The sequence below is a fragment of the Topomyia yanbarensis genome, chromosome 3 (assembly GCF_030247195.1).
Source record: "Topomyia yanbarensis strain Yona2022 chromosome 3, ASM3024719v1, whole genome shotgun sequence".
NCBI lineage: Eukaryota > Metazoa > Arthropoda > Insecta > Diptera > Culicidae > Topomyia > Topomyia yanbarensis.
Genome location: NC_080672.1, coordinates 229,381,279 through 229,408,632, shown reverse-complemented (window position 1 = coordinate 229,408,632; position 27,354 = coordinate 229,381,279). Strand labels below are relative to the sequence as shown.

Here is a 27,354-nt window from a genome sequence, read left to right as displayed (position 1 = left end):
TGAAAACCAATAGGCTCTTTACCCTACGCAGCTACAAAGCGCCGTAAACATGGATTAACAAGTTACAACGCACACGCATGCATAAAAATATATTTTTTTCAAACGCAACACTCTTAAGCAGCACACACCGTATTGAATTAAATCCAAACCACCCCGCCCACCCACTTTGCAAATCATTCTGTGACACCGTTTTGGTACCCGAAAAATCCGCACACGACCACCGCTGCCGAAAGTGCATAGCGTCTACCGCTTATTGTAGTGCCCAGACGCTGCAGCCATGATCTTACCCGTTCGACATAAGAACAAAAACTGATTCAAACGGGTACGCGTCACCTCTATTTATAAACTAACCGTATATGGTTTAGTCACTTAGGTGCGAGTGTGTGCAAATGCCAACGTTACCGAAAATCGATAGCGCTTATTGCATCGCCCGGAGACGACGTTGCTCGTGTGGGATAAGAGCAACGACTGATTTAAACGGACATGCGTTGCTTCTATTTATGACTTTTCGTGTTTCATTGAGCAACTAAGCTGCCCTCTTTTGACGGCTTTGTCTGAGAAATCTGCGTCACGAATGGTATTTTTCCCGTTTTTCGTGAACTTTTTAATTTTACCAATTTCCAAAAGTCTACTTTTATTGGGGAGATATTAAATTATTACCAATATTTAAGTTAGGTGTTTCTGAATCGGTTGGTGTATGAATGATTAAAATCCATCTAGTAATATCGGAAGTATAAGCGTGCAAACCTTACATAGTTTCGTTACATGGGAGATAGTTTAGATTTTAGAATGACACCTAGCCCCAGATAGTGGAGTAAGACATTTTTAATGTCAAAAACGTTGCACTGTCTTCAAAATACAAGCCAAGAAGAGAGGTAACCCGATGCTTCGGTTGCAACGAAACTGTGCATTTTAAAAATAAATGCCCACTAATGAAAAAGTTTAACGCGAAGGAGAAAGATAAGTTCAAGAAGCAGCAAAAGATGGAGCCTAAAATGAGCTTTGCAATGATGACCAAAGCGGATCGTGGTAGGAGAGTCAGATTCGTAATTGACTCAGGAACAAGCGACCATATGGTTAATGACGAGAAGCTGCTGGAAGATGTCCAAGAATTAGAGAAGCCAATCACCATTTCGACGGCGAAAGCGGGCCAGAATTTACGGGCTACAAAAGTTGGAAAAATGCGATTAAAGAGTGTTGTGGGTAACAATACAATAAAAGAATTGAAATTGTACAACGTTCTTTTTACTCCGGGTCTTGAAGAAAATCTCCTTTCGGTTAGAAGGGTTAGAAAAAATGGTAAAAGGGTTACTTTTACAGATGAAGAGGTTATCTTTGAATTTGAAGATGAAGTAATTGGTTCAGGAATCTTCGTTGATGGTTTATTCCACCTTGATTTATTTCGGGAAGAATAGTCGGTGGAAGATGGAACAAGCTTGGCATTGATTGGAAAGGTGAGTTTGGAAACATGGCATAAAAGACTTGGCCATATCAGTGATACGAGTTTGAATAAACTAATTAAGAAGAGAATGGTTGAGGGTATCAATCTAACTTCTGGAAATATTAGTGAAACAAATGTATGTGATGGTTGTATGGCGGGGAAGCAGGCTGCATCCAAATTTAAACAATTGCAGCTGCCAAGATCAAAACGACCACTGGAACTCATACATTCGGACGTTTGTGGAAGCATGGAGCAGGAAACCTATGATGGCTATCGTTACTTTGTAACCTTTACAGATGATTATACGCACTTTCTCGTGGTTTACCTCATGAAACAGAAATCGGAGGTTTTCGAGAAATTTAAAGAATTCGAAGCAATGGTGACAGCATTCTTCGAAAGACGTATTTCAATGCTAAGGTGTGATAATGGAGGGGAATATACAAGTAACGAATTTCAAGCTCATTGCAAAAGAAATGGTGTTAGAATGACGTTCACTGTTCCATACACACCGCAGCAAAATGGTGTAAGTGAACGTATGAACAGATCTTTAATGGAAAAGGTCAGAGCTTTGCTTTACGAAAGTGGATTAGCGAAAGATATGTGGGGAGAAGCATTATATGCAGCAACATATCTAATCAATAGATCTCCAACAAGTGGGATAGAAGAGGACAAAGCTCCGTATGAAAAATGGTTCAAAAAGCGACCAAACTTGAATCATTTAAGAGTTTTTGGGTGCAAAGCATTTAAACAAATACCTAAAGAGAGGCGTCAGAAATTAGATTTCAAAACAAAACCTTTGATATTTGTGGGGTACGCGAATAATGGTTTTAGATTATGAAACAAGGATACGCGTTCAATAGAAATTGTAGTATTCAATGAATCTACCAGAGCCAATCAAGATATTGACCACACAAACATGGATTTCGTAGAATCATCTGGTCAAGATTTAATTAGATGTACACGCTTAAACCAAGGAGAACAGAACGAAGACGAGGATGCTGCTATACATCCTTCTGATGAAGAACAGCATGAAGAATGCACACTCATCGAAACAGAGCAAGATAATCTAGATTCACTTGAAGAATCAGTTGGCGAAACTGACTATGAAAGTACAAATGAAAATCCAACAGACGAAAGAGAGGACGTCGATGATGGTCAATCATTGCGTCGAAGCAAGAGGGAGAGAAAGATACCGGGTTGGTATTCGGATTATACAGCAAAAACAGCAATGATTTTCAACGAAGAGATTCCGCAAACTATTGAGGATTTGATTGGCAAGAATGGAAGCATGCTATTCAAGAAGAGTTTGATGCATTACATCAAAATGACACTTGGACAGTGGTTAACTGTTTGCCAAAAGGATTTAAACCGATTAACTCAAAATGGGTTTTCTCAATGAAAGAAGATGGAAGATATAAAGCACGATTAGTGGCAAAAGGGTGTTCACAGCGTCCTGGATTCGATTACTGTGAAACATTTGCACCAGTCGCCAAACTAGAGAGTGTTCGGTTAGCCCTAGCCATTGCTAACGAGCATAAATTGTTAGTACATCAAATGGATGTCAAAACTGCATTTCTACATGGGAAGTTAGAAGAAGAAATATATATGAAACTTCCACCAAACGTAAATGCGCAAAGACAAACTGTTCGTCTACACAAATGTTTGTATGGATTGAAACAGGCAAGCAGATCTTGGAATAAACATTTTGATGATGCAATGAAAACACTAGGTTTTGTCCCTCTCAAAAATGACAACTGCATCTATAAGTCAAAATCTAGAGGCATTATAGTAATACTATATGTAGACGACATTTTACTACTTGCCAAAAACATCGAAGCAATTACGTGGATTAAAAAGAAACTTGGAAGGTTATTCCAAATGAAAGACATGTTAGAGATTAAGCACTTCCTGGGAATGGAGATAAATCGTGATTTGGAAAGCCAGACTATTGAAATTTCTCAAACAATATACGTGGAGAAACTTCTTAGTAGATTTGGGATGGCTGATTGTAAACCAGTGGGGACACCATTGGATATCAACACGAAATGGTCAAAATCTGAGGCAAAAATCACTGAAGAGCCATACAGAGAACTGCTGGGATGCCTACAATATCTTTCACTAACTTCTAGACCTGATATTTGCTCTGCGGTAAACACCCTAAGCAAATATGCTAACTGCGCCACCGATTGGTACTGGTCAGGATTAAAACGAATATTGCGATATTTGAGGGGAACGAGCAACACAAAAATAATTTATTCATCAAATAGCGAATATCCAGCTTTAGAAGGATTTGCCGATGCAGATTTTGCAAATGATCCTGATGATAGGAAATCAGTTTCAGGATACGCATTTCTACTATACGGTAATCTTATTTCGTGGTCAACGAAACGACAACCGACTGTAAGCTTATCAACAAGTGCAGCAGAACTGATAGCACTTTGCGCTGCTACGAAAGAAGGAGTGTGGTTAACACAACTTCATCCCAAGCGTCGATCAACCTGCAGATGCCTTCACTAAGGGGTTACCTAAAAATATACACAGAAAGTTATTCGTTGTAGTGAATGTGCAAATTGTGGGGAAGTGTTGAAAAAGAATATTTCGCAGTGATATACGTACGAAATATTCTTTGTATATAAACAATTCCATATCAACATTTGAATAGGGCTAATAAGATTTGTAAACAAACTTTTGTTTTGCTGATTTCTTCTAATTTGTTATCATTTCAACACAGAAAACATTTGAAATTGATTCTACCAAGGATAAAGATGTTGATTCATGTGTATTTTTCATGAAATTCAACTCGGTAGCGGAATAATGAGCGAAATAAGTTTGTTTACAAAAGTCTCATTAGCCCTTTTGAAGAATTACTATTGAATTTGCCATTCACGGGACGGCAGTTGACAGTAAGAACTGTCATACGGAACGTGCTATAGAAAGCTCTGAGATGTCATCTGACAGAACGTCATGTGACAAAAGCTTCAAGTGGGTAACTTGAGCTTTTGCATATGGACGCCGCGCATGGATGTGTTGTTTACTATAGGCAGAGGGTATGACAGGGTATGGCAGTCAATAAGGGACTGTGACAAACAGTGCATGAAATATCAATCGATATCGAACTATGTTAGCATTATATAACTTGACGAACAAGAATCAAATAAAGTTAACTCAAACCTACCTACAGAAATACTTGGAGTTTTCTTACGGTATTATCAACAGGCCGAACCGTGGGTATTTTTTATGTTTACAAATTGTAGACGAAAAAGATAGGTCAATAATGTTAGAGATACAGAGTGGTAGAGTAATTATGCCTATTAAATCGAACATATTGTTGATAATTTAGTTGCATTTCCAAAATAATAAATCAATAAATTCTTTAAAAACTACTAGGGACAGCCATATGGGGTTGCACGAACTGTAAACGTAGGACTATACTACTTAATGTAAAATATTTATTTTCTTAGCACATTTAGAGTAATAATAGGGGAGACTGAGGAGACTTGATCCCCGGGGAGACTTGATCCCATCATTGTAACTCAAAGGCGGATCAGAATACATTAATCGAATATACTAGAAAGTTGCGCAGCTTTATCTAAACATAAGTTTCTTTAACACAAAAAAATAAATTGGACATGTGTTACCGAATTTTTACCGATTCAAAGAAAAACATCTCAGAAGAACTGAAGAAGATTTATTTTCTTAATTTTCAAACTTTTATACAATTGATAAAGTCACCCACTACATACTATAATTTTGCATACAGAATTACAGGAGAATGTCAATTATATGAATACGTTACGATTGAGCTGATTTTTTTGTTCAACTATACTTGTACTAAAGTTTGCTGAAATAGATGCTATGGGTTCACTTGATCCCTTCAAATTCGTGGAGATTTGATCCCCTTCGCCATGCTTCATACACACCGCTGAAAATAACCAAATTCACACCAGAACAATTGAAACGATTGGTGCCATAAAATAACAAAAAAAAATACTGTCAAAAATTAACGCTTCATCGTACAGAAACTTAACTGTAATTGTTTACTACGGTATACGTAGCAACCATGCATCCCACATTTGACGTTCCTCAACCATAATGACGACAGCTTTCAAATAATTGCACAAAGATTTGGGGAATTCGTAAAAAAGTCTTGTGAGAGATGCGTAATATGTAGTAACAAAAATAGTAATATGTAATCACAACAATGTAATCAATACCACAATACATTTATAACATTGAATGGGGTTAGGTACCTATTTTTGTCCTATTAGGGAGGGGTACCACATTATTTCAATTTTATTATTTCAGCTTCTTTGCTTTGTTATTAGGAGCCATTTTTTATTTCTATTATAGAGGTTTTAGCCTTAAGATCATTCGCCTCTTATTAAGAACCAATATAATAACAAAATTGTCTTGAGAATGGTGAAAATCTTCTGTTTGAGCGCAGCACAAACTCTAATCGAGTACCCCATTTATCGCAACACCATTTGTTGAGCAAATATGGCAGACGCTGCTCTAACCAAAGGCGTCAGATGGGTAGAATGATAATAGAAAAAGGGTAAAAATAGGATTATTACCCTATATGCTCTTTTAAACACGTTTTCAAAAAATAATCAAGTGTCCCCAAATTAGGGATCGAGTCTCCACTAATAAAAGAATTTTCCAGTTTTTTGTTGTTTTCCAAAAATGCTCATAGCTCATGTTCAGTATAATATTTCCATGTAATTTTTTTATGATTATCAGTCAACCCTAGAAACAATATAAAACTACAAAAAATACATAGTTTTTGTATCATTCCACGGAGTAGGATTGAAAAATAAAAAAGGGGATCAAGTCTCCTCTAAATCAAATATATTTCTTACGAATAGTTTAAGCACAACCAATCAACATCGAATGTTACATATTGAACCAAACCTTCTTGGTTATCAAGTTATTTCATTGGTAGCAGGCGATCGAATCCAATTAAACTTATTTGAGAAGATCTGAAGAAAGAAGACAGAAAATCGTGACCGAACAACTAACACCTGAAACTAAATCTTTATAGCACAAGATCAGCTTTCAAAAATTGTAAAAACTTTTCAATTGTGTGTGGTAAAAAAAAACCCGGACCGGTGAAGAAAAATCAAATTTTAGACAATATAATCACATTTCATGTATAGAACAAGCTTTCAAGTTTCATTTTGTCATCATTTTAACTTTCCTAAAGCACGTATACAAATGTAGCGAATGCAGTGGTCTTAATCATATATCTGTGCTTTCCATCGATCCGCATAAATTTGTTGCTAAGAAAGCTTTCGTCTTTGCGCAATGAAAGCACAGATTGCTATCATGCAGGTTACACATGCATCCGTTAACAAACAGGGATGCCATATTGATATCTATGTTTCGGTCAACAATATCATTTTACCATCTGTGATGACTGAAACAGGAAAAAATCTGTGATAAATTTCCGAAAAATCTGTAAAAAATCACAATGTTTCCAAAAATATCAAATTTTCATCAAAATTCCAAAAATCTACCATTTGTGAAAAAGAATCTGTGATCAAAAATTATGAAAAAAATCTCTGACATTACAGAAAAATCTGTAAATATAGTAACCCTGCCAACAAATTTGATATACCTACATTCGCCTCAAACATTGAACCCAAGCGAACAAAGCAAAATGAGTCAACGCTGATGATGATGGGTAGAGTGAAAGAGACAACTAGTATCACGACACTATGTTAACCGTGTTTGCAAATGGAGCTCGAATGTACATTCGATTTGTGTAGGAATAACTGTATTCGAGTTTGTACATAGAAGTGTGCTGGAAACGAGCGCAACACAAAAGAAAGCATAGCACTAGATAGCGTACCTTCACATGCAGTGTAACGGACTTCTCACTCAGCTACACTGGCTGTGAAAACACACAGCGCAGTGATCTGCTCCGCCTGCCGTTCAACAGGCAACTGAGCTAGTCCGGCCAAATTCGTTCTTTAAATAGTCGATGATAACGTTATTCATAAAAGCTAGGTACACAAATCTGTCGTACCGGGCTTGGGAAGCGCTATCTTCTGTGTGTAATTGCGCGATATTTTGACAAGGTTGTATATTATTTAAATTTTTTATGCCATGATATCAAAGATCTTTGGGTTTATCTATTGGAATCCATTCTTAAAAGTATTTCGGGGCGATTCGTGCAAAAAATTTGAAAATTTATCGTGAGATGGCTGAATTATTTGCGTTCAAAATTGGACCACTTTTTGTTATATACCATTTTTGTAGCATTTGCAAAGTGCACCCCCGTATCGAAAACAAAGACGTAGTCCTACGTCAAAAAATTGCCGATTCTTGAAATAAATCTTCATGACCGTATAACAGTATATCGCATTGTAGCTGATCTCTTGTTTTGCGGCAGCTTATTTTTTGCTTATATGACCAATTTTGGGGTTTGTAATCCACTAATTCTCAACGGCGTAAACTTGTTTTATTCAAGTTCTTTCATGTACTAACCATCGAGTTAATTCTAAGCGCTACTCAATTCCACTCGTCTTCAGTGCTAGTCCATAGCGGCATTAGGTAACGCACAGCTTTGATACTTCTTATTCGCGCACGTTGGCTGCCCCTATTTTTTGTCTGCAGCTGAAGTCATTTGTCTGCTCCGCTCACTGACAGACAGAATTATTAAGAAACTAAAAAAAGTTGTGACGACCGCTCCGGGGTCAAATTATCAGATAGTCCCATTACGATTGTTAACAATCTCTGTGGCAAACCCAAGAATTTTGACATCCACATTGCTAGGATTCTTTGAAATTTACAAATAGTATTTCACAGCTGGGACACACCTCCTGAACCGGGTGTCCGGAAACAAGATCTCATACGATTCCTTATAGCAGGTGTAAAAAAGTAGATGACTTCCTGATTCCAAACCACCTACAAATATTTGAATAAGTTTAAAATTATAATAGTAATGACCATTACCCTGTCAGTCTGCTATGCGGTAGAAACGACCAAAACGTTCGCTCAGGTCTACATCTTCAATTTTATCTCACTAAAATTGATGCCTAGTGATGTACTATGATGTCACCAAGTTTCAGGTTCTAGTTATGGAAAGTACATTTTAATTTTAATTGAAATATGGAAAGGTACTCGCGTACTATGTCGTTACCTAACGGTTAAACACTCAACTCTGCTTAACAATTCAACGTTTTCAATATGGGTTTCCGTGTATAATAGAACTGTATGAAGATGACTTTCGCAAGCTTCAGTTACAATATCATCTTCCGCTATCAGACGGGCGGATACGACAATATTTAAAATCAACAAATAGTGTATTTAACTGAAGTTTGCCTCCCTTTGCTGCGAAGCTTCACTCATCTCACAACAAACAGACAAACGATCATCGCAAAAAAAATCGGCAGTGTATTATCACTCACCATAGATCGTGGCGACTGTTACGATTGCTTAACTTATAGCACTAGCTTGAGCAGAGATAGAATATACACTAGTGTCCTTTTTAGTGTGCTGCTATTGTCATATTGCATTAAAAATCGCTTTATTTATTTATTTGTTTGTATTTATTATATTCCAAGATGGAATTTCCAACTGACCTTTTCACTGCCGTTCAACGCATAATTGTCTTATGTATAGAGGGAATCTCATAGAACATGGGACGAATACGATCTTAACGGCAGTTTAGAGGGTACTTAATTTCTGAAATGACGAATTGGTCGGAAAAATCATAAGCAGGCAAATGAGAGACTAAAAAACTGTTTGTCTCAAATCACAAGTAAACTTACCAAAAACCGGTTTCTATAATTTGTTCGCAGACCTGTCTGTTTTTCTTGTGATTATTTGACATTTTATTGAATTATGCCCCTACTTTAAAGTTGTGAAAAAGTGCTGGATGATTTTGTATCAACAACACAATCATTATTAACCTTCCGGAAGTCACGCAAATGGCCCACTGAACAAGCAACCGCTGGTGCGCTCAGACGATTTCGCTAGATTTTCAGAGCAGCGTGCACTCAGTGCACTAGCGTGACTTCCGGAAGGTTAAAAAAAGATGGGCGGGTAATGTCTGCGACATAACCGGAGAGATGTAGAATACATAAGGAACACGTTCTTCAAATATGTTGATACTCATTGGAATTTTCGGACAAAAGGTGATTTGGGCGAGGAATATTTCAAATTATTCTTTACAAAAATGATGGTGATCCTAAAAAGGACCGGTTTTGTTGGCGTTGTTGGCCTTGGTGAGGGAGATGGCTAACGATGAAATTAATTGTTAGCATGAGGAAGTCGCGTAGTACTGGCCAATGGAAGAACAGATAATAATTGATTCCTGAAAATCAATTTTTCTTTATTCATGTAAATTATACATACTTACAAATCTAATAGAAGATTCCTGGTCATATTTCTGAATCATTAGTGCGAACATTGTGTAATTTGGTTAAGTACAATGAAAGCTACAAACTTTCCAAACTCGACCTTCTGTTCCTTCAGAAATATTGAAATGGGGTGTCTATATTAAAAAAAGATGGGTGGGTAATGTCTGTCACATAACCGGAGCGTCGTGATTTCAATTCGAGACGTTAATTTAAATCTAATAATATTCAACAGAATCACGTTTGAATGGGAAATTTTCAAATAATTGTCTATGGTAATAATGGTGGTTCTGAAAAGAACCTTTGGTATCGGCGTTGGTGTTGATGGTGATGCGCTGGATCGTTGGATATTTTTGGCATGATAGTTACGTGCCTGGCGAACTGTTTTGTAGCCTCGAACAAAACGACAAGACTGGCTTCTTCGGGTACCATTACGGCTGAACTTTATAAGCTTAGCTCGACTTTGAAATCCTGCACAATCTCACGAATCAGACACTGGTAGGGCCATTTTGTTTGCTACTAGCACGGAGCTGCACAAAAAAATTATTTAATGCAGTTAGTTCACAGAGGCTGCTAAAAAGCTCGAATAGAAGCATGCGACTTCAACATTTCTCTTAAACACATGCAACAACACATTCGTTTTGGTAATACTGATAATAACAGTAGAAAGGAATGGAAAAACAGTGCACGAAACGAGCGAGAGGATAATTTAATTTTTTGTTCCGTGTGCAAGCTGCTTCTTTCCACACAACGTATTATGTTGATTGTTGAAAATTTGTTACACACCTTAAAATGAAAGTTTCAGTTTAACTCTCACTAGAACACAATTGATTGGTCCTGAAAAGAACCGTTGCTTTTATTATAATTTACGCCCACTCCCAGCGGACACTGTGAGCCAGTTTGATTTCTTTTGCGAGAAAGTTACGTACTTGGCGCACTATTTTGTATCCTCAAACAAACCGACCAAGTAGGCATCACTGGCTTCATCACGGCTGAGTTTTGTAAGCGTAGCTCGACTTTGAAGTAATACACAACCTTACGAACCAGACGCTGGAATGTTAGCCAGCGGATTAGTTTCTTTGTTGCCCTTTATTTGGGGCGAAATACTGGCATGGCGACAGTTCCTGATCGGTAATTGGTTGCGATGGGCCACCAGTAGCTGGGGCACTTTTGCGGACCGTCATCATTGCCAACTGTTTTCCTCCGGTGGACTGGCTGCTTGCTAGCGCTTGAACGAATACGAATGATGAGAAAAACCGACCGACCAATATTCATATATGAAAACACGAGAAAGCACTACTATCACTCTCTCGCTCGTTTTCGTGCCATTCCTGTGCCTTTCCTTTCCGTTCGGCTACCAATACTAGCATAACCAAAACGAATATTCTGTCTTTCCATCGCCTTCAATCTAGTGGCCAGTGCTAGCAAACTTGTATGTTCAGTTTTTCAATAACAACATTCCAACAATATTTTCAAAGAATGTTGCAGATTTGAAAAGAAGGAAGGAAAAGATTTTCACAAATTTAAATTCTTTTGTCTTATTTGTTAGCGGTGATACTGGCCATGGGATGGTGGGGGAACACCCACATTCGTTTGTTATGATAGTATTAGCAGCAGAAAGGAATGGAAAAGCAGTGCACGAAAACGAACGAGAGAGGATAATTTAAATTCTCTTTCTTTCTTTCCACACATCGTATTTCTTATATAGCTTTCTGAAAATTATTTGTTATACACCATAAAATGTAAATTTCAGTTTAACTCTTATTAGAACACAATTAATTGGTCCTGTAAAGAACCGTTTATTGTTTTATTGCGGGAGCATAATTCAGACGCACTCCCCGCGGACACGGTGAGCCAGTTTAACTCTTATTAGAACGCAGATTAGTTTCTCTGTTGCCCTTTAGTTGGGGCGAAATTCTTGCAGGGCGACAGTTCCTGATCGGGTTGCGATGAGTCACCAGTAGCTGGGGCACTTTTTCCGACCGTCGTCATCGCCAACTGCTTTCCTTCGGTGGACTGGCTGCTTGCTAGCGCTTGAACGAATACGAATGATGCGAAAAACCGACCGACCAATATTCATATATGAACACACGAGAAAGCACTACTATCGCTCTCTCGCTCGTTTTCGTGCCATTCTTGTGCCTTTCCTTTCCGTTCGGCTACCAATACTAGCATAACCAAAACGAATATTCTGTCTTTCCATCGCATTCAATCTAGTGGCCAGTGCTAGCAAACTTGCATGTTCAGTTTTTCAATAACAACATTCCAACAATATTTTCAAAGAATGTTGCAGATTTGAAAAGAAGGAAGGAAAAGATTTTCACAAATTTAAATTCTTTTGTGTTATTTGTTAGCGCTGATAAAGGATATTTAGTTTGCTACTAGCAAGGAGCTGCACAAACAAATCGATTTATGTAGTTAATCAACGGAAGCTGCCAAATAGTTCAATAAAATAATTCAAATTGTAATAGCGACATGCAATTGTGGCAACACTGGCCATGGCGGGAGAATACGCACATTCGTTTTCGTTATGATGGTATTAGCAGCAGAAAGGAATGGAAATGCAGTGCACGAAAACGAGCGAGAGAGGATAATTTAAATTCTCTTTCTTTCTTTCCACACATCGTATTTCTTATATAGCTTTCTGAAAATTATTTGTTATACACCATAAAATGTAAATTTCAGTTTAACTCTTATTAGAACACAATTAATTGGTCCTGTAAAGAACCGTTTATTGTTTTATTGCGGGAGCATAATTCAGACGCACTCCCCGCGGACACGGTGAGCCAGTTTAACTCTTATTAGAACACAGATTAGTTTCTCTGTTGCCCTTTAGTTGGGGCGAAATTCTTGCAGGGCGACAGTTCCTGATCGGGTTGTGATGAGTCACCAGTAGCTGGGGCACTTTTTCCGACCGTCGTCATCGCCAACTGCTTTCCTTCGGTGGACTGGCTGCTTGCTAGTGCTTGAACTTGAACGAATACGAATGATGAGAAAAACCGACCGACAGATATTTTTATAATCGCGCTAATATGCACTACTATCGCTTTCTCGCTCGTTCTCGTGCCGTGCATGAGCCTTTCCTTTCCGTCCGGCTTCTAATGGCCTAACCAAAGGAATATGCCGTCTTTCCCCCACCAACTGCTCTCGTCAAGCAACCCAATGCGAATAATCATAGGAACAAACATGTAGTGGACCTACATATAAACTTTTCATTATTTTATTGTTCGGTTGGTCTACCAAAGTGACGGCTGTGTGCGGGATGGGCTGAAAATTTTCACTTTTCCGAGTCGTTTTCGAAAGATTTTTCAAAACACATTTTTTTGTTATTAGTGCATGTTATACATACTTCAAATTTTAATACAGCATAGAGGAACGTATTTTCAACAAATTGGCCTAAAAATCAAATCATTCTGTTAAGTATGATAAAAGTTATTAACGTTCAAAATCTGACGCGGCGCCGCAGCCGATATTTTGAAACGGGACCCCTATATTGAAAGCTTAAATGTATTCTACATTAAAAGAAGAATCCAAATCTAACCAGTACATAAAAAGCGGATTATTACTGCACAGAAGTGGTTAAAACCGCTTCTGTAAACAATCTTCTTAGTACACATTCTGGGATACCTTCCTGTAGGTATGAAGTTTTTACTAGTTCACCCACTGTTGCAGAAGACCTGCTTAACCAAATATTTCTTGAGAAATTTAGACTTCTCTATCGTTCAGAATTACTTTAATACTTCATTTCGTTACATACGAAATGAAGTATTAATCATCCGTGATAACGAGCACGACGTTGTGCAGAATGAAAATCTTTCGCCAGCTTTTACTGAGTGTGAAAATAAAACGCCAGTACCGAAGTCAAAAACTGTGCGAAAGATTGAACAAACGGTGATTTTCAAGCCTAAAACTTCTCAAGTAGCTGAAATAACTAAAAAAGACATCCGAATTAACCTTGATCCGACTACATTCTCTGTCAAAGAAGTGAGATTTAAAGATAATGGCGCGGTGGCCGTTAGATGTGATTCTAGCGAACTCGCTCTAAAACTAGTGTCTACTTCCAAAGAGTTGCTCTCCGAGAAATATGACATCGAGATTCAAAAACCGCTCAAACCGAGAATCAAAGTGACTGGAATCTCGGAAGAGTTTTCCCAGGATGAAATTATTGGAAAACTAAAAGCACAGAACAGTCTGCCGGAATCCTGTGAGCTTAAGATCGTGAAATCACAGAAACGAGAGCATGTGAAGAACAATCCCTTTGTAATAACATTGGAAACTGATGCCAACACCTACAACTGCTTGCTAAAACTTCAACGTGTCAACATTGGCTGGGACCGCTGCCGAATCTTCGAAGACGTCGATGTTTTCCGATGCTACAATTGCTCTGAATATGGCCACAAAGCACAGGCCTGCTCCAAGCCAGTATGTTGCCCAAAATGTGCGGAAGGCCACAAAGCCAAAGACTGCGAAGCCGCTAACGCGAAGTGTGTGAACTGTGTTGGAATGAATGCAGCAGCACAGTCTGCCACCGAGAAAATGAGCGAGAATCACGCTGCGTGGAGTTTGGATTGCCCGCTTTATTCAAGGCGCCTAAAGCTGGCTAGATCGAGGATTGATTACTCGTAGCAATTACCTGTAATAATGGAGCTGTCCGGAAAGGAAACCAGTGCCTACCCTGGTTGGCCAGGTAAAAAATTCGAGAGTATATGTCTTCACGAAGCTAGGATTGATACTGCAATCACATTGAGAGAAACCTCGCAATTACAGCCGTTGCAGTTCACGCACGCCAACCTACCTGGGCCTCAAACTACAAGCTCGGGAAATCATTTGGAAACTAGTGCCAACCCTGGTTCGTCAGGTAAAAATATAGAGCGTATATGTCTTCCCGAAGCTAGGTCTGATGCTACACACACGTTGAAAGAGTTTACCCATTTGCAGACACAATCTCCCACTGTTTCACATGATCACCTCAACGGTATCTGGCTTTATTACCAGAACGTACGTGGGTTGATGCTGCGATTGCAATTTCGATGTCATTATTATGACAGAAACTGGTCTTGATGATCGGATCGAGTCTCTTCAACTTTTCGGCAGTTCCTATAATGTATTCCGCTGCGATAGGAACAAAACCAACAGTACGAAATCCACCTTCGGAGGTGTTCTGATCGCTGTTGCTCAGCAACATTCTAGTTCACGTGTGAACATTACCCACGGGACTAATTTGGAACAAGTCTGCGTATCGGCATTCATCAATGGACGTAAGCTTTTTCTTTGCGCAATATATATTCCTCCAGACAACAGTAGAGATGTCTGTATGATTGAGTCACACATTGCATCAGTGCGTGAGCTTTGTGACAAGGGATCAATTGAGGACACTGTCTTGGTTTGCGGAGATTACAATCAACCACGCTTGAGTTGGTTATCGCAAGACAACGTAATCCAAGTTAAAAATGCTGCCCAGTTACCGCCAACAAGTTCCGCCTTAATTGAGGGAATGGATTTTTTAAATCTTAACCAGTTTAATGTACACGCCAATCACATCGGACGGGTCCTTGACTTAGTTTTCTGCTCGATGCACCACAACATTTCGGTCGAGAAGTCAGTATCCCCCCTTCTACCCGTCGACACGCACCACCCTCCGCTAGTTGTCACGATGCAATCGCCTAGTTGTCCGGCTATGCCAGTAGTTGTTCCAACTAGCCAACAGCTGAATTATCGCAGGATTGATTTTTCCGAGCTGTGTGATTATTTGCTCCATCTGGATTGGTCAATGCATCTAGGAAAAAGCGATGCAGATGCAATGACTATGAACTTCTGCCGAGTAATTCAGGACTGGTTGCAGAATAATCTCCCGGTAAAACGACAGCCTGTTTCCCCGGCGTGGAGTACATCGACGCTGCGATCCCTTCGCCGAAAACGAAATGCATGCCAACGCAAACTTCGTCGCAAACGATCGCCGGCTACAAGTCACGATTTTCACGTTGCCAGTGAAGCATACCGGAATCTCAACGCTGTTCTGTATAGATCGTATGTACAACGAGTTCAAGTAGGCTTACGAAGTAATCCCAAAGGATTTTGGAACTTTGTGAATTCTAAACGGAAAAATCACAGCGTTCCTTCCAATGTGTACCTCGATGGAAAGGCAGCGTCGTCCACTGCAACAGCCTGTGAATTGTTTGCCAATCATTTCGCCTCCGTCTTTGCTCCCTGTTCAGCGTCTGATCAGGAAACCGAAATCGCATTAGGAACTGTTCCGCAAGATATCGCTGATTTAAGTACCTTTTTGGTTTCACCCGACATGGTAATAGCAGCTGCAAGAAAGCTAAAAAGCTCTTTCTCCCCTGGACCAGATGGGATTCCAGCTGCAGTTTACTGTCGCTGTGCCGTCGCTTTGGCTGAGCCTTTGTCTCGCATCTTCAACCAATCATTTGACCAGGCTAAGTTCCCCGAAGTTTGGAAGCAATCCTACATGTTCCCAGTGTTCAAAGCCGGAGATAAGCGAAATATCAAGCAGTACCGCGGAATAACGAATCTTTCAGCTGGATCTAAGTTGTTTGAAATTGTTGTCAATCAATTCATCCTCAGCCGTACAGGAAGTTTCATCTCCCCAGACCAACATGGCTTCATGCCCGGGCGATCCGTTTTAACAAACCTGCTCGAATTTACGTCAACTTGCATCAATTGCATGGAGAAGAAAACACAAGTGGACACTATATACACAGATTTGAAAGCAGCTTTTGACCGAATCGACCATGAAATTCTTCTCAAGAAGTTGTACAAGTTAGGAGCGTCCGACAAGCTTACATCGTGGTTACGCTCCTACCTTACGCACAGAACGCTTTGTGTGAAATTGGACTCTTCTATATCGGCTCCGTTTACCAATAGATCAGGTGTACCGCAAGGCAGCAATCTGGGCCCACTACTTTTCTCACTGTTTTTTAATGATGTAGCAGTAGTGTTAGGTTCCGGGTGCAAGCTCATATTTGCTGACGACCTTAAGCTGTACTTAGTCATCCAGTCAGTTGAGGACTGCCGCCAGCTGCAAGCACTTTTGGATCGCTTTGTGAAGTGGTGTCGAATGAATCAGCTTACCGTAAATATTGCCAAATGCTCCGTGATGACGTTCCATAGGAAGAACGATCCGTTAATCTTCGATTACAGTATCGACGGGGTTGCGCTACAAAGAGTCAAAGAAGTCTGTGACCTGGGTGTAATTCTTGACCACAAACTGTCCTTCAATTCTCACATGACCAACATAATTGCGAAAGCAAATCGGCAGTTGGGATTTATTTCGAAGATTTCACGGGATTTTACGGATCCTTACTGTCTAAAATCCCTATACTGCGCATTGGTTAGACCAATCCTCGAGTTCGTCTCACCGGTTTGGAATCCGCATCATCTAACTTGGTGTTTAAAATTGGAAAGAGTCCAGAAAAGGTTTATACGCTTAGCTCTTAGGAACTTGCCTTGGCGGGACCCGCAAAATTTACCACCGTACCGTGACCGTTGCCAGCTGCTCAATTTGGAGACTTTAGAATGTCGTCGTAGTATCCAGCAAGCTACTACCTTGGTGAAAATCTTAAATGGAGAATGTGATACGCCTGAATTGCTGTCCCGCTTAGATTTCCGAGTAGCAAGGAGAACACGAGATACATCATTATTATTGCCGAGGTTCCATCGGACGTCTTTTGGATTCCATGAGCCACTGTCTTCAATGATTCGAACCTTTTCTCGTGCTGACGCTGCTTTTGAGTTTGGTGACTCCTCGAAAATATTTGCAAGCAATTTAAGAAGATTGCGTTTACTGTGATTATTATGTGTATTAGTAATAAGAAACCTGACATGTAATTTTACTTGACTTTGTACTTTAACCTTACGAAAAGATAGTGGTTTTTACGTCCATTTGAGGGTGGCGCCTGGTAGGAGGAGGCCAACTCAAACGGACTTTTTCCCACTCGAATCATTTAGACTATAATGTCCGATGATACATAAATAAATAAATACCATGAAACATGGTTGAAGTCTTCTACGTCCAAGTTTTGTAATCCATTGCCACACAGGAAAAATTGGTAGAATATCCACGCTACCATTTTCGAAGAAGTGTTTAGCCCTCATATTCTGCCTATCACTATAATTCGGAATAATCAATACCTTCAATGACTTCGTTCCTTAATGATGCTTCGAATTATACACTAACACATTTGACGTTTTTATTTTATTATTATTTTATTAGTGTACGAGCAGAATGTTTATCTCAGTATCGAATCCATTTCTTCGTTTCTTAAGATTGTATTTTGCATTTCTTTTATATGTAACTGATGACAATCGAGTATTAGACGTTTTGGAAACGGTGTGAACAGAGCTTGCCGATTAGCCAAGCTTTTTAGAACTATTCCATTGAAATATCTTTTGATTTCCGTTTGGACCGCACATATTATTTCTAATACGCATTTCTTTCGACCCATTTTTGAAAGCGCATTTAACATGTCAACGAAATATTTATTTTTGGATTAAAAAGACATACGTCCATATTTGAAAAAAAAAATCATTTTTGGTTGAATATATCGAGATTTATGTATTTTTAGGTTTCCATATTTTGTCGCGAACAAACTTTACATTGCAAATTGAATGGGTTACGACCACCTTCAAGGGTGTTTGGAATATAATAGAGTATGTTAAAACGGTGCCTACTTAACCCTCCGGAAATCGCATATGACACTGAATGAGCAGTTGCCCAAAGACAGTTCGCTAGCTTTTCAGAGCAGCGTGCACTCAGTGCACCAGCGCGACTGCCGGAAGATTAATGGAAGATCCCAGACTCATCACCATTTCCACACAGACTAAAATACATAACACTATGAGGAAATTCATTCCCAAAATGTCAATCCGCTTATTTTTCCAAAACACTAGCTCCTCCTTTTATACACGGTCCCATACACTCATCTGCTTGTCGGTCATCCCTCGAGCCTGGTAACATTTTTTCAGATTTTGAAATATTTAAATTACATGACAATTAAAAGACCAAAAGTGGTTTAATTGAAATGGAAGATACAAAAAGTTTAAAACCAACTAAAAATGAAAAAAATGGTGTAAGCTCAAACGATAGACATTGAAAAATGTTAATTTAATTTGATTTGTTTGAGCACTCTGGAAAATTTATGAAAAGGTCTGGAAAAACCTGGAAAATCAGGGAATTTCAATTTCAGAAATGAGTCGACACCCTGGACTGAGCGGCAGCGAAGTCGGATAGCACCCAATTGAAACGATGTGGCGTAGCCACATTGGGCAGTAACAATAATTTAATTGTTGCCGATAAATACAATCCTATTGTTAATAAATAAAACATTGTTAATGCCTAATGTAGCTACGCCACATCGATTTTTTTCTCATGCTGTCCGACTTACTTAAACTAGGGATAGCCCCTATGTTTGAGGACAAACGAGTGGATCACAGGTTCGCTTACGTTTCCGATGACGAGTACGAGGACTACGGCTATGCGGCATAGCCGCATTAAACTAGCTTTGCCAAAAACCTCACTTTCGAGAGAGCACAATAGCTCTATGAACAAAGGTATTAGGTACAACTTACTTTAAAGCTAATTAATGAATTATTAAAAAAAATCGCTTTCCGCCTCTTTTTTATGAATCTACAACACTAAACTAGCATATTCTCGAAAGAAAAACATGTTTTCCTTTTACAGGGGGAAAAGTAGCTAAAGTAAACAATTACCCATATAGACAGCAGACTTTAGGAAGAAGCGTTCGTTTGATTCACTGCAGTGCACAAGAAGAGCAAAGTAGCTAAAGTAAACAATTACCCATATAGACAGCAGACTTTAGGAAGAAACGTTCGTTTGATTCACTGCGGTGCACAAGCAGAGCGACTGCTTAGGTACTGGTATCGACCCTGTAGTAATTCCATGATCCCCAGCTCGAGAGAGCGCTCAATGAAATTATTACACGATAGTTGCTATTTTTCTTTCTATGGAATGGATTTCCAGTAAGACGAAAAAAAGCCACTAGCAAAAGAACTCAAGTAGAAGCAGAAACACCAAAACGCCGATGTATATTTTCAGAGCTACCAAAGGGAATTTTTCGGGTCTCGGATTGAAAGGCGATTTAAGCCGAGAAGAAGCACTGGTAACCATTGTTTCATCGATATTGACGAGGCACTCTTGAGAGATTTAAAAATACATCGGAAGGTACAACTACAAGATTCGACTGTATTAAATTTTGTTTGTCGCATTCCGATTGAGGGTGAGTATACGTTTCAGTTATGGTTGCGGTCGGTCGTAACTGCGATCTGGAGCATAGTCAAAAGCGAAGACTGAATAAATATAGAAATATATTAGATTTATAGGAGAAAAACCAGGACAAATCAAGCATTTTCCTCGACTTCCCATGACACCAGGACAGTCAATGCAAAACCAGGACATGTCCTGGGAAACCAGGACGTATGTGAAGTGTCTATGAATAGAAAACCAAGTAGGCCATGCGATAATAGATGTAACAAAGATTTAGATTTTTACTTGACTACGACACGTGAGGTTTACTTTTACTTACTGTCCGAAAGATAGATTCAACATTTGACGACGAGTCGGAAAAAAAGTGTGTAGGAAAGGATTCTGTTCTCGATTTTTTAAAGGTTCGAAATTAAATTATAAGGCCAATAATGATGAACTATTGCTTTCATGGCAATCATTGCGAAAAAACAAAATGTGGATGGATGGAAATAATGAGGCTTATAATTGTGTTAATATATAGTTTTGTACTTATCAAGCAAGTTTCAATAGAAGTTAAGTGAAAAAATGAAAGAAAGTACATAAGTTTTTAAGTTACGTTGCAAGGCAACGCCGGCGACAGTGGAAATAATTTCCAGTATCATAGCAACAGGTAAGCTTTGAAAACGAGAGCTTTTTTGTATTCTTTGGAATGGAAAAACGAAGAAACGATAAGGGTGCTTCTTTCTGTAGCACTGATGCAGATGGAGCTTACTGGTATTCCATGATGACGCTAACGGTTCTTTCCATTTTTGATTCTTTACGCAACTGTGTGCATTAGAGATGAAACGGTTAAGACGCAACTGGTGTGCATGATTAAGGAAACCGAAAATGTGGTGCGAGCAATTTGAAATATGCAACTGTGTGCGAGGGAAATGAAAAAGCGAAGACGCAACTGGTGTGCATATGATGTATGTTGTTTACAACCCGTTCGCATAAAACTTCCTTGAGGTGCAACCGATTGAGATGTCTTTGTTTTTATTTGAGACCCATTCTGCTTAAAACGCGATACAAAAACAGCAAAACAAACACACTAGCTTCCATTGAACCGGGGACTGATACGTATGGGTGCGAAATTGATGTAACAATTTAGGTGAAGTCGGCAAAGCAATGTGAGGTGCGCTCACCAGAGAGCTATAGAAATGTGTAAGTTTAAGAAAAGCTCGGCGATAGTGTTCGGCAATAACGGGACCTTTTCATTAGAGGAGTCAGTCCTGAGATTTTGAGAACCGTTACTATGGTTATTGAATAAAGGGAACAGTTTTCTAATTTGTTTTATTTATGTAAAAAAAGATAATGATGACAGCTTATTGTTTCCGATAAAATAGCCTGATGAATGTTATTTCCACCATCCACAATATTGTTAAATGTTTATATGTGAATATATTTTAAAATATGTTATAATTACTCAGGATGGATTTGTCACGACGTGTAGTAAGACCGTTCGAGATGTTTTCTGATAGATCTCGTTTGCCAGTTGAGTGGCAGAAATGGAAACGTGAGTTAGAACGATATTTTGATGCTAGCGGAGTAACATCACAATGGGAAAAGCGGTCGCTTATGCTCCATTTGGCGGGGGCCGAAGTTCAGGAAATCTTTGACCATTTACCGGGTGTGAATCAGATTTCCCATGTTGCATAAAATCCACCGTATTATGACGTTGCGATTGAAAAGCTCGACGAACATTTTGAACCCATACGTAGGCGAAATTTTGAGCGACATTTGTTCCGCCAAGTTACGCAGAACAATGAAGAAAGATTTTCTGATTTTGTTATGCGTCTACGCATTCAAGCTAAACGATGTGAGTTCGACAGATATGACACCAGAGAAACGGATGATAGGATCATTGAACAAATCGTTGAGGGTTGTAAGGCTTCTGAGCTTCGACGACAAATTCTTGCAAAAGACATGACCCTTAATGAAATAATTACTTTCGGAACCACACTAGCTGATGTCCAACAAAAGATTAAAGAGCTTGATCGTGATAACCCCACGAAAGGATCTTTCGAAACAGTAAACAAGGTTTTCAAACGTTCGTGGGTAGTTTTCGCGGGAACAGTTTTCCTCGTGCTACTGACAGAGCATGTTTTGCGTGCGGACGCAGAGATCATTCGGGTGATTGACGATGACGATGCAATTCAACAAAATGAAAACATATTTTACGCTATGGCGAATAACACGTTTGATTTTATCGTGGTTGGAATCAAATTTCCCATGATTATCGATTCTGAAGCGGATGCAAACATTATCGATGAGAGAACTTGGGAAAAAGCAAAATCGGCTGGCATCAAGTATTTTGATTATGCGGTTGATGCGGAACGCAAATTGATCGCTTATGCTTCGAAACAACCCATGACAATCAAATGTATGTTTTGGGCTTCTATAAAAGTAGACTTAAAAGAGACAAACGCAAAGTCTTATGTTATGAGCGGAGGACAACGTAACCTTCTTCGAAATCATACCGCAAAGCAACTGCAAGTATTAAAAATTGGGTTTGATGTGGCAACTGTTGAAGAGTCCGAGAAATATTCCTTTCCTTTATTGAAATTCGGTTAGACAAGGCTGTACGCCCGGTTCAACAAGCATTCAGGCGAGCTCCGATAGCAATGGAAGATCGTATTCACGCAAAACTTCAGGAGTTACTACAAAAAGATGTGATCGAAAAGGTTCGTGGGCCCTCTGCATGGAGTTCTCCGATGGTGGCTGTCATTAAAGATTCCGGAGATATAAGGTTATGCGTAGGCATGCGCCAAGCGAATCAAGCAGTACTTTGAAAAACACATCAATTGCCGGTGATAGAGGAACTTTTGGCTAATGTTTCTGGAGCAGTAAAGTTTTCTAAAGTGGATGTAAAGGAGGCTTATCATCAACCCGAACTATCGGAACCGTCTCGTTAGATTACTACTTTTATTACAAAATATGGATTATTCAGGTAAAAACAAAATGTATAAAATTAAATGATTACACATAAATCAAGATAAATAATAACAATAATAAACTAATTTTGTCCTGTCGTTTTATTATGCAGATATAAAAGGCTGATGTTTGGTATCAGTTGTGCACCTGAGCTTTTCCAGAAAGTAATGGAAACGATTTTGGCTGGATTAGAAGGGATAATGGTATATTTAGACGATATCGTAGTGTTTAGACGAACTCAAGAAGAACACGATAAACGTCTCAAGGCTCTAATCACACGACTAAAAGAGTATAATGTTTTATTAAACAAAGACAAATGCTTGTTTAATGTTGATCAGTTAAATTTTTTGGTCATGAACTATCCATACGAGGAGTTCGACCCACAGAAAGTCGAATTTAAGCGGTGAAGTAATTCCGTGCTCCTACCAGCGCCACTGAGCTGAGAAGTTTCCTCGGTTTGATCACATATGTAGGAAGATTCGTTCCGCATCTAGCTACCAAAACGGATCCTTTGAGGATTCTTTTGAGATCTGGCAATTCGTTTAAATGGACAGAGGTCGAGCAGGAAGCTTTTACCGAGATAAAAGAAGCTGTATGTGATATTCAGAATCTAGGATTTTTCAATCCTCGAGATGTTACCATTCTTATAGCAGTCCCAAGGGTTTGGGGGAAGTGCTTTTTCAAGGAAATAGTCATTCGGAAAAACGGATCATTGCGTTCGCCAGTAAGTCGCTTACAGATTTGGAGCGCAAGTATTTCCAGACGGAAAAAGAAGCACTTGCATAAGTGTGGGCTGTGGATCGATTCAAAATTTATCTTCAAGGAACTTGCTTTAAATTGGTCACTGATTGCAAACCATTACAGTTTTTATTCAGTCCGCGTTCAAAGCCATGTGCTAGAATTGAACGCTGGGTACTACGCCTACAATCGTATAGTTATAAAATTGTCTATGAACCTGGGGCCACTAATCTCGCTGACGCCCTTTCACGATTATCTGTTTCAGAGCCAAGTCCATTTGGCCCAAAGGATGAAGAATACATTGGATTACTCACAAAACTATCCCCTCCCATAGCAATAAATTTGAATGAAATCAGTCTGGAAAGTTTGAAAGATGAAGTCATACAGGACGTCGTGACGGCCCTTGAAAACGACGATTGGACTGAGATTTCTAAATTATTCAAACCATATGACACAGAGTTATGTCTTTCAAATGGAGTTTTATTAAGAGGTGAACGAATCGTTATTCCGGAGGTATTGCGAGAAAGGGTACTAGACTTGGCTCATGAAGGACATCCGGGTATAGTGGTCATGAAGCGACGTCTACGACAAAAAGTGTGGTGGCCGTCTACTGACAAGGAAGTCGAGAGTGTGGTAAAGCGCTGTAAGGATTGTACATTGGTATCATCGTTAATAGCACCAGAACCATTGAAACCAACAGAGCTGCCTGCAACACCGTGGTGTCATATCGCAATAGATTTTTTGGGACCACTTCCTTCAGGCCATAATTTACTTGTATTGGTAGATTATTACAGCAGGTACGTCGAAGTTGTGGTTATGAAAGAAACAACAGTTAAATTAGTGATTCATGCCCTTCACGAAGTCTTCTGCAGGTATGGGATCCCTACCTCGATTAAATCTGATAATGGTCCCCAGTTTATCAGTGAAGCTATGTAGGAATTATGTAAGGAATTCGGAATAGAACTTCGTAAAACGAATCCGTATTGGCCACAAGCAAACGGAGAAGTAGAACGTGCCAACAGATCGTTAAAGAATGTATGGAGGAATTCTGTAAGGAATTCGGAATAGAACTTCGTAAAACGACTCCGTATTGGCCACAAGCAAACGGAGAAGTAGAACGTGCCAACAGATCGTTAAAGAAAAGATTACAAATAAGCCAAGAAAAGCCAGGATCGGATTGGAAGTGGGAGATGCGAATGTACCTCCTGATGTATAACTCTACTCCACATTCTATAACAGGAGTGGCACCGTCCGCTTTAATGTTTGGAAGAGTTTTGCGTGATAAGTTAACTAGCATTTTTACTAGCAGAATGAAAATGGACGAAGAAATGAGAGACAGGGATCACGAACGAAAACTGAAAGAAGCTGAATACGCTGACAATCCAAACCCTGTGCAAGAGGGGGATGTAGTAGTGGCGAAACAAACAACTAAAGAGTCTAAACTTTCTAGCAATTTCAGCCCTGAAGAATTGGTGGTTTTGAAGAGATCTGATCCTGATGTAACACTACCGTCTACAAAAATGACCGAATTCTTCACCGAAATGTTTCTCACCTCAAACCTATAAAAACGTCTACTGTAGCAGATAAGAATACGCATACCAAAAAGCGAAGCGAAGCGTCCGGAACGTCTAAAGGACTATACTTTGGCCGCCGTACAGGACTATGAAGAATGAGTGGAAATGTAGTGTCTATGAATAGAAAACCGAGTAGGCCATGCGATAATAGATGTAATAAAGATTTAGATTTTTACTTGACTACGACACGTGAGGTTTATTTTTACTTACTACTTTATTTTACGGCATTTCTGCCCTAAGCCAAAAATGCGTGCCCCCCTTAACCCAAATTTTAAACTAGGACGAATTAGCGCATGGGCGCCATTTAAACACCTTTTTCAATATAAAGAATGTCATTTGGTATTATTTGGTATCATTATTATTATCATTGGTTCTTTCATTCTTACCTTTCCGTTTCCATAATTTACCTTTACGCTAATATTTACCGCCTATTTTTTATCATCATTCCTTGTTCTTTTGAGAGTATGTGTGCTATTTTAGATTTCACCTTCTTTCTCTGTAAGGTACGAATGGATTAGCACATTTGATATTACCTTAATCCCCGGTTATGTCGGCGTTCTCTGCCTGTCATGGGTCAGTAGGTACTTTCCCTTCGCTCTTTCTTCTTTCTTAGTCCTTTTTTGTTAGTAAGCTCATTGTGTCCACGATTTCATGGGTTATTTTATCTTATCCTTTGTACTCTACCCTTTTTTGTTTGTTTCAGTGAATTCAGGAGTCTCCGGCGTTAGTGCACTTGTATATTTCTTTTTCTTTCGTTTTTGCTTATATTCATGTGTGCATATATGTATGTATTTCTTAGTATCATTCATTGTTTCCGAATCTCCCAGGACAAAAGAGATATCAGCAGATTTTTCTTACTTATCCTTCCGGTGGGTGCGTTGAATTGTGCGACATTAACAAGCAGTAAATATTAGATATTTTGAGACCTTATTTCTCAGCATTGTGGAATCGAGGAATCGAATGTTGCTTGAGGTGCCAGTATTATGTGTACATATGGTTGTAGATTCTCGATCAGCGATATACTGAGAGCTATCATCTTTTTGTTCACTCTTGGTAATCCTATGCATGAGTTTTTGCACATCATTAAGCTTTAGTAAATCTTGTCCGCTTCTCCAAAGAAAAAATAACTAAAACGATACAGAAAGGAAAAAGGTGAGTCTTACGAATAAATAAATGCATGTTGGCCACTGGTTCAACGGACATGAAACAGGAACATGGTTAGTCATATTTTGTGATAAATACACTGCGTTTAAACATATTATATTATAGTTTAGTGACCCAAATTGTTGGCGAATTGTAACTATGTAAACTGAACCGATTTTAATGACGTACATGTTTCCATTTCTAAGTCAGCGATTGATCCCTGACAGTAATTGCAATCGGCTCAGGCTCTTTTGTGCGTCATGCATTCACTGACTCACAATCGAATAGGGACCTTTAATTTGGAAAAATTGTGCCAGTTTTTCATATGTATTGGTAGCGGGTGTCCTTACGAGTACACTCATATCATTCTTAAACCTTAATTATTCTTTTATGATTTTTAAATTTAAAAAAACCAAATTAAACTCAACCAGCAAACTGACAGTTGTCCTACTAAATGACGTATCTGCAAATATCTCGTTCGCCTCATTGTTAACTGGGACAGCACCCCACACAGCATGATCTGGTACTTTGTCAATCCGCTAGCAACCTGCCATCTCAAGTTTCATCTGCAAACTATGGTAGATCTGATAAGGCAACCTATAGGGTCGTGCAAGTCGCATGGGTTTGGATGTGTTATTGTCCTAAAAGGAAACAAACTAAAAAATGTTTTTCTCAATAGTTTCGGGCCAAAAAATTGAAAAAGGACTGAGATATTAACTCACGGTACTAATCTGCATCAGAATATGCCTTAACCCGCACACCCCTAAAGATCCCTATTGTGCCTCGACCAACCTGACACAACGCGCCCATTCCCCTTACTGAGCAAAAGGGCAGGGAATTCAAATGTCAATTGGCATTTAATTAAAAAAACCCTTTTGACTTATTATGGCTAAAAAAGAA

At 39.1% G+C, this 27,354-nt stretch overlaps 2 protein-coding genes across 13 annotated transcripts in view; one reads left to right on the top strand and one right to left on the bottom strand.

Annotated features, from left to right (window-relative positions):
- LOC131692701 (mitochondrial glutamate carrier 1-like) overlaps positions 1–27,354 on the bottom strand; it is a 548,789-nt gene that overhangs the window by 511,156 nt on the left and 10,279 nt on the right. The window lies entirely within an intron of this gene.
- On the top strand, positions 933–14,430 carry LOC131687742 (uncharacterized). Its single transcript, XM_058971831.1, has 3 exons — positions 933–1,203; positions 2,416–2,745; positions 13,856–14,430. Exons 1-3 carry the CDS (start codon positions 933–935, stop codon positions 14,428–14,430), a joined length of 1,176 nt encoding a protein of 391 aa, XP_058827814.1.

What these genes read in the sequence shown, in the direction of transcription:
- LOC131687742 (XM_058971831.1), top strand. Translation starts at nt 933, where the DNA reads ATGAAAAAGTTTAACGCGAAGGAGAAAGATAAGTTCAAGAAGCAGCAA. An exon ending in GCGATTAAAGAGTGTTGTGG is followed by an intron (nt 1,204 to 2,415) that starts GTAACAATACAA and finishes GCTTAAACCAAG; the next exon opens with GAGAACAGAACGAAGACGAG. An exon ending in AAGCATGCTATTCAAGAAGA is followed by an intron (nt 2,746 to 13,855) that starts GTTTGATGCATT and finishes CTCTAAAACTAG; the next exon opens with TGTCTACTTCCAAAGAGTTG.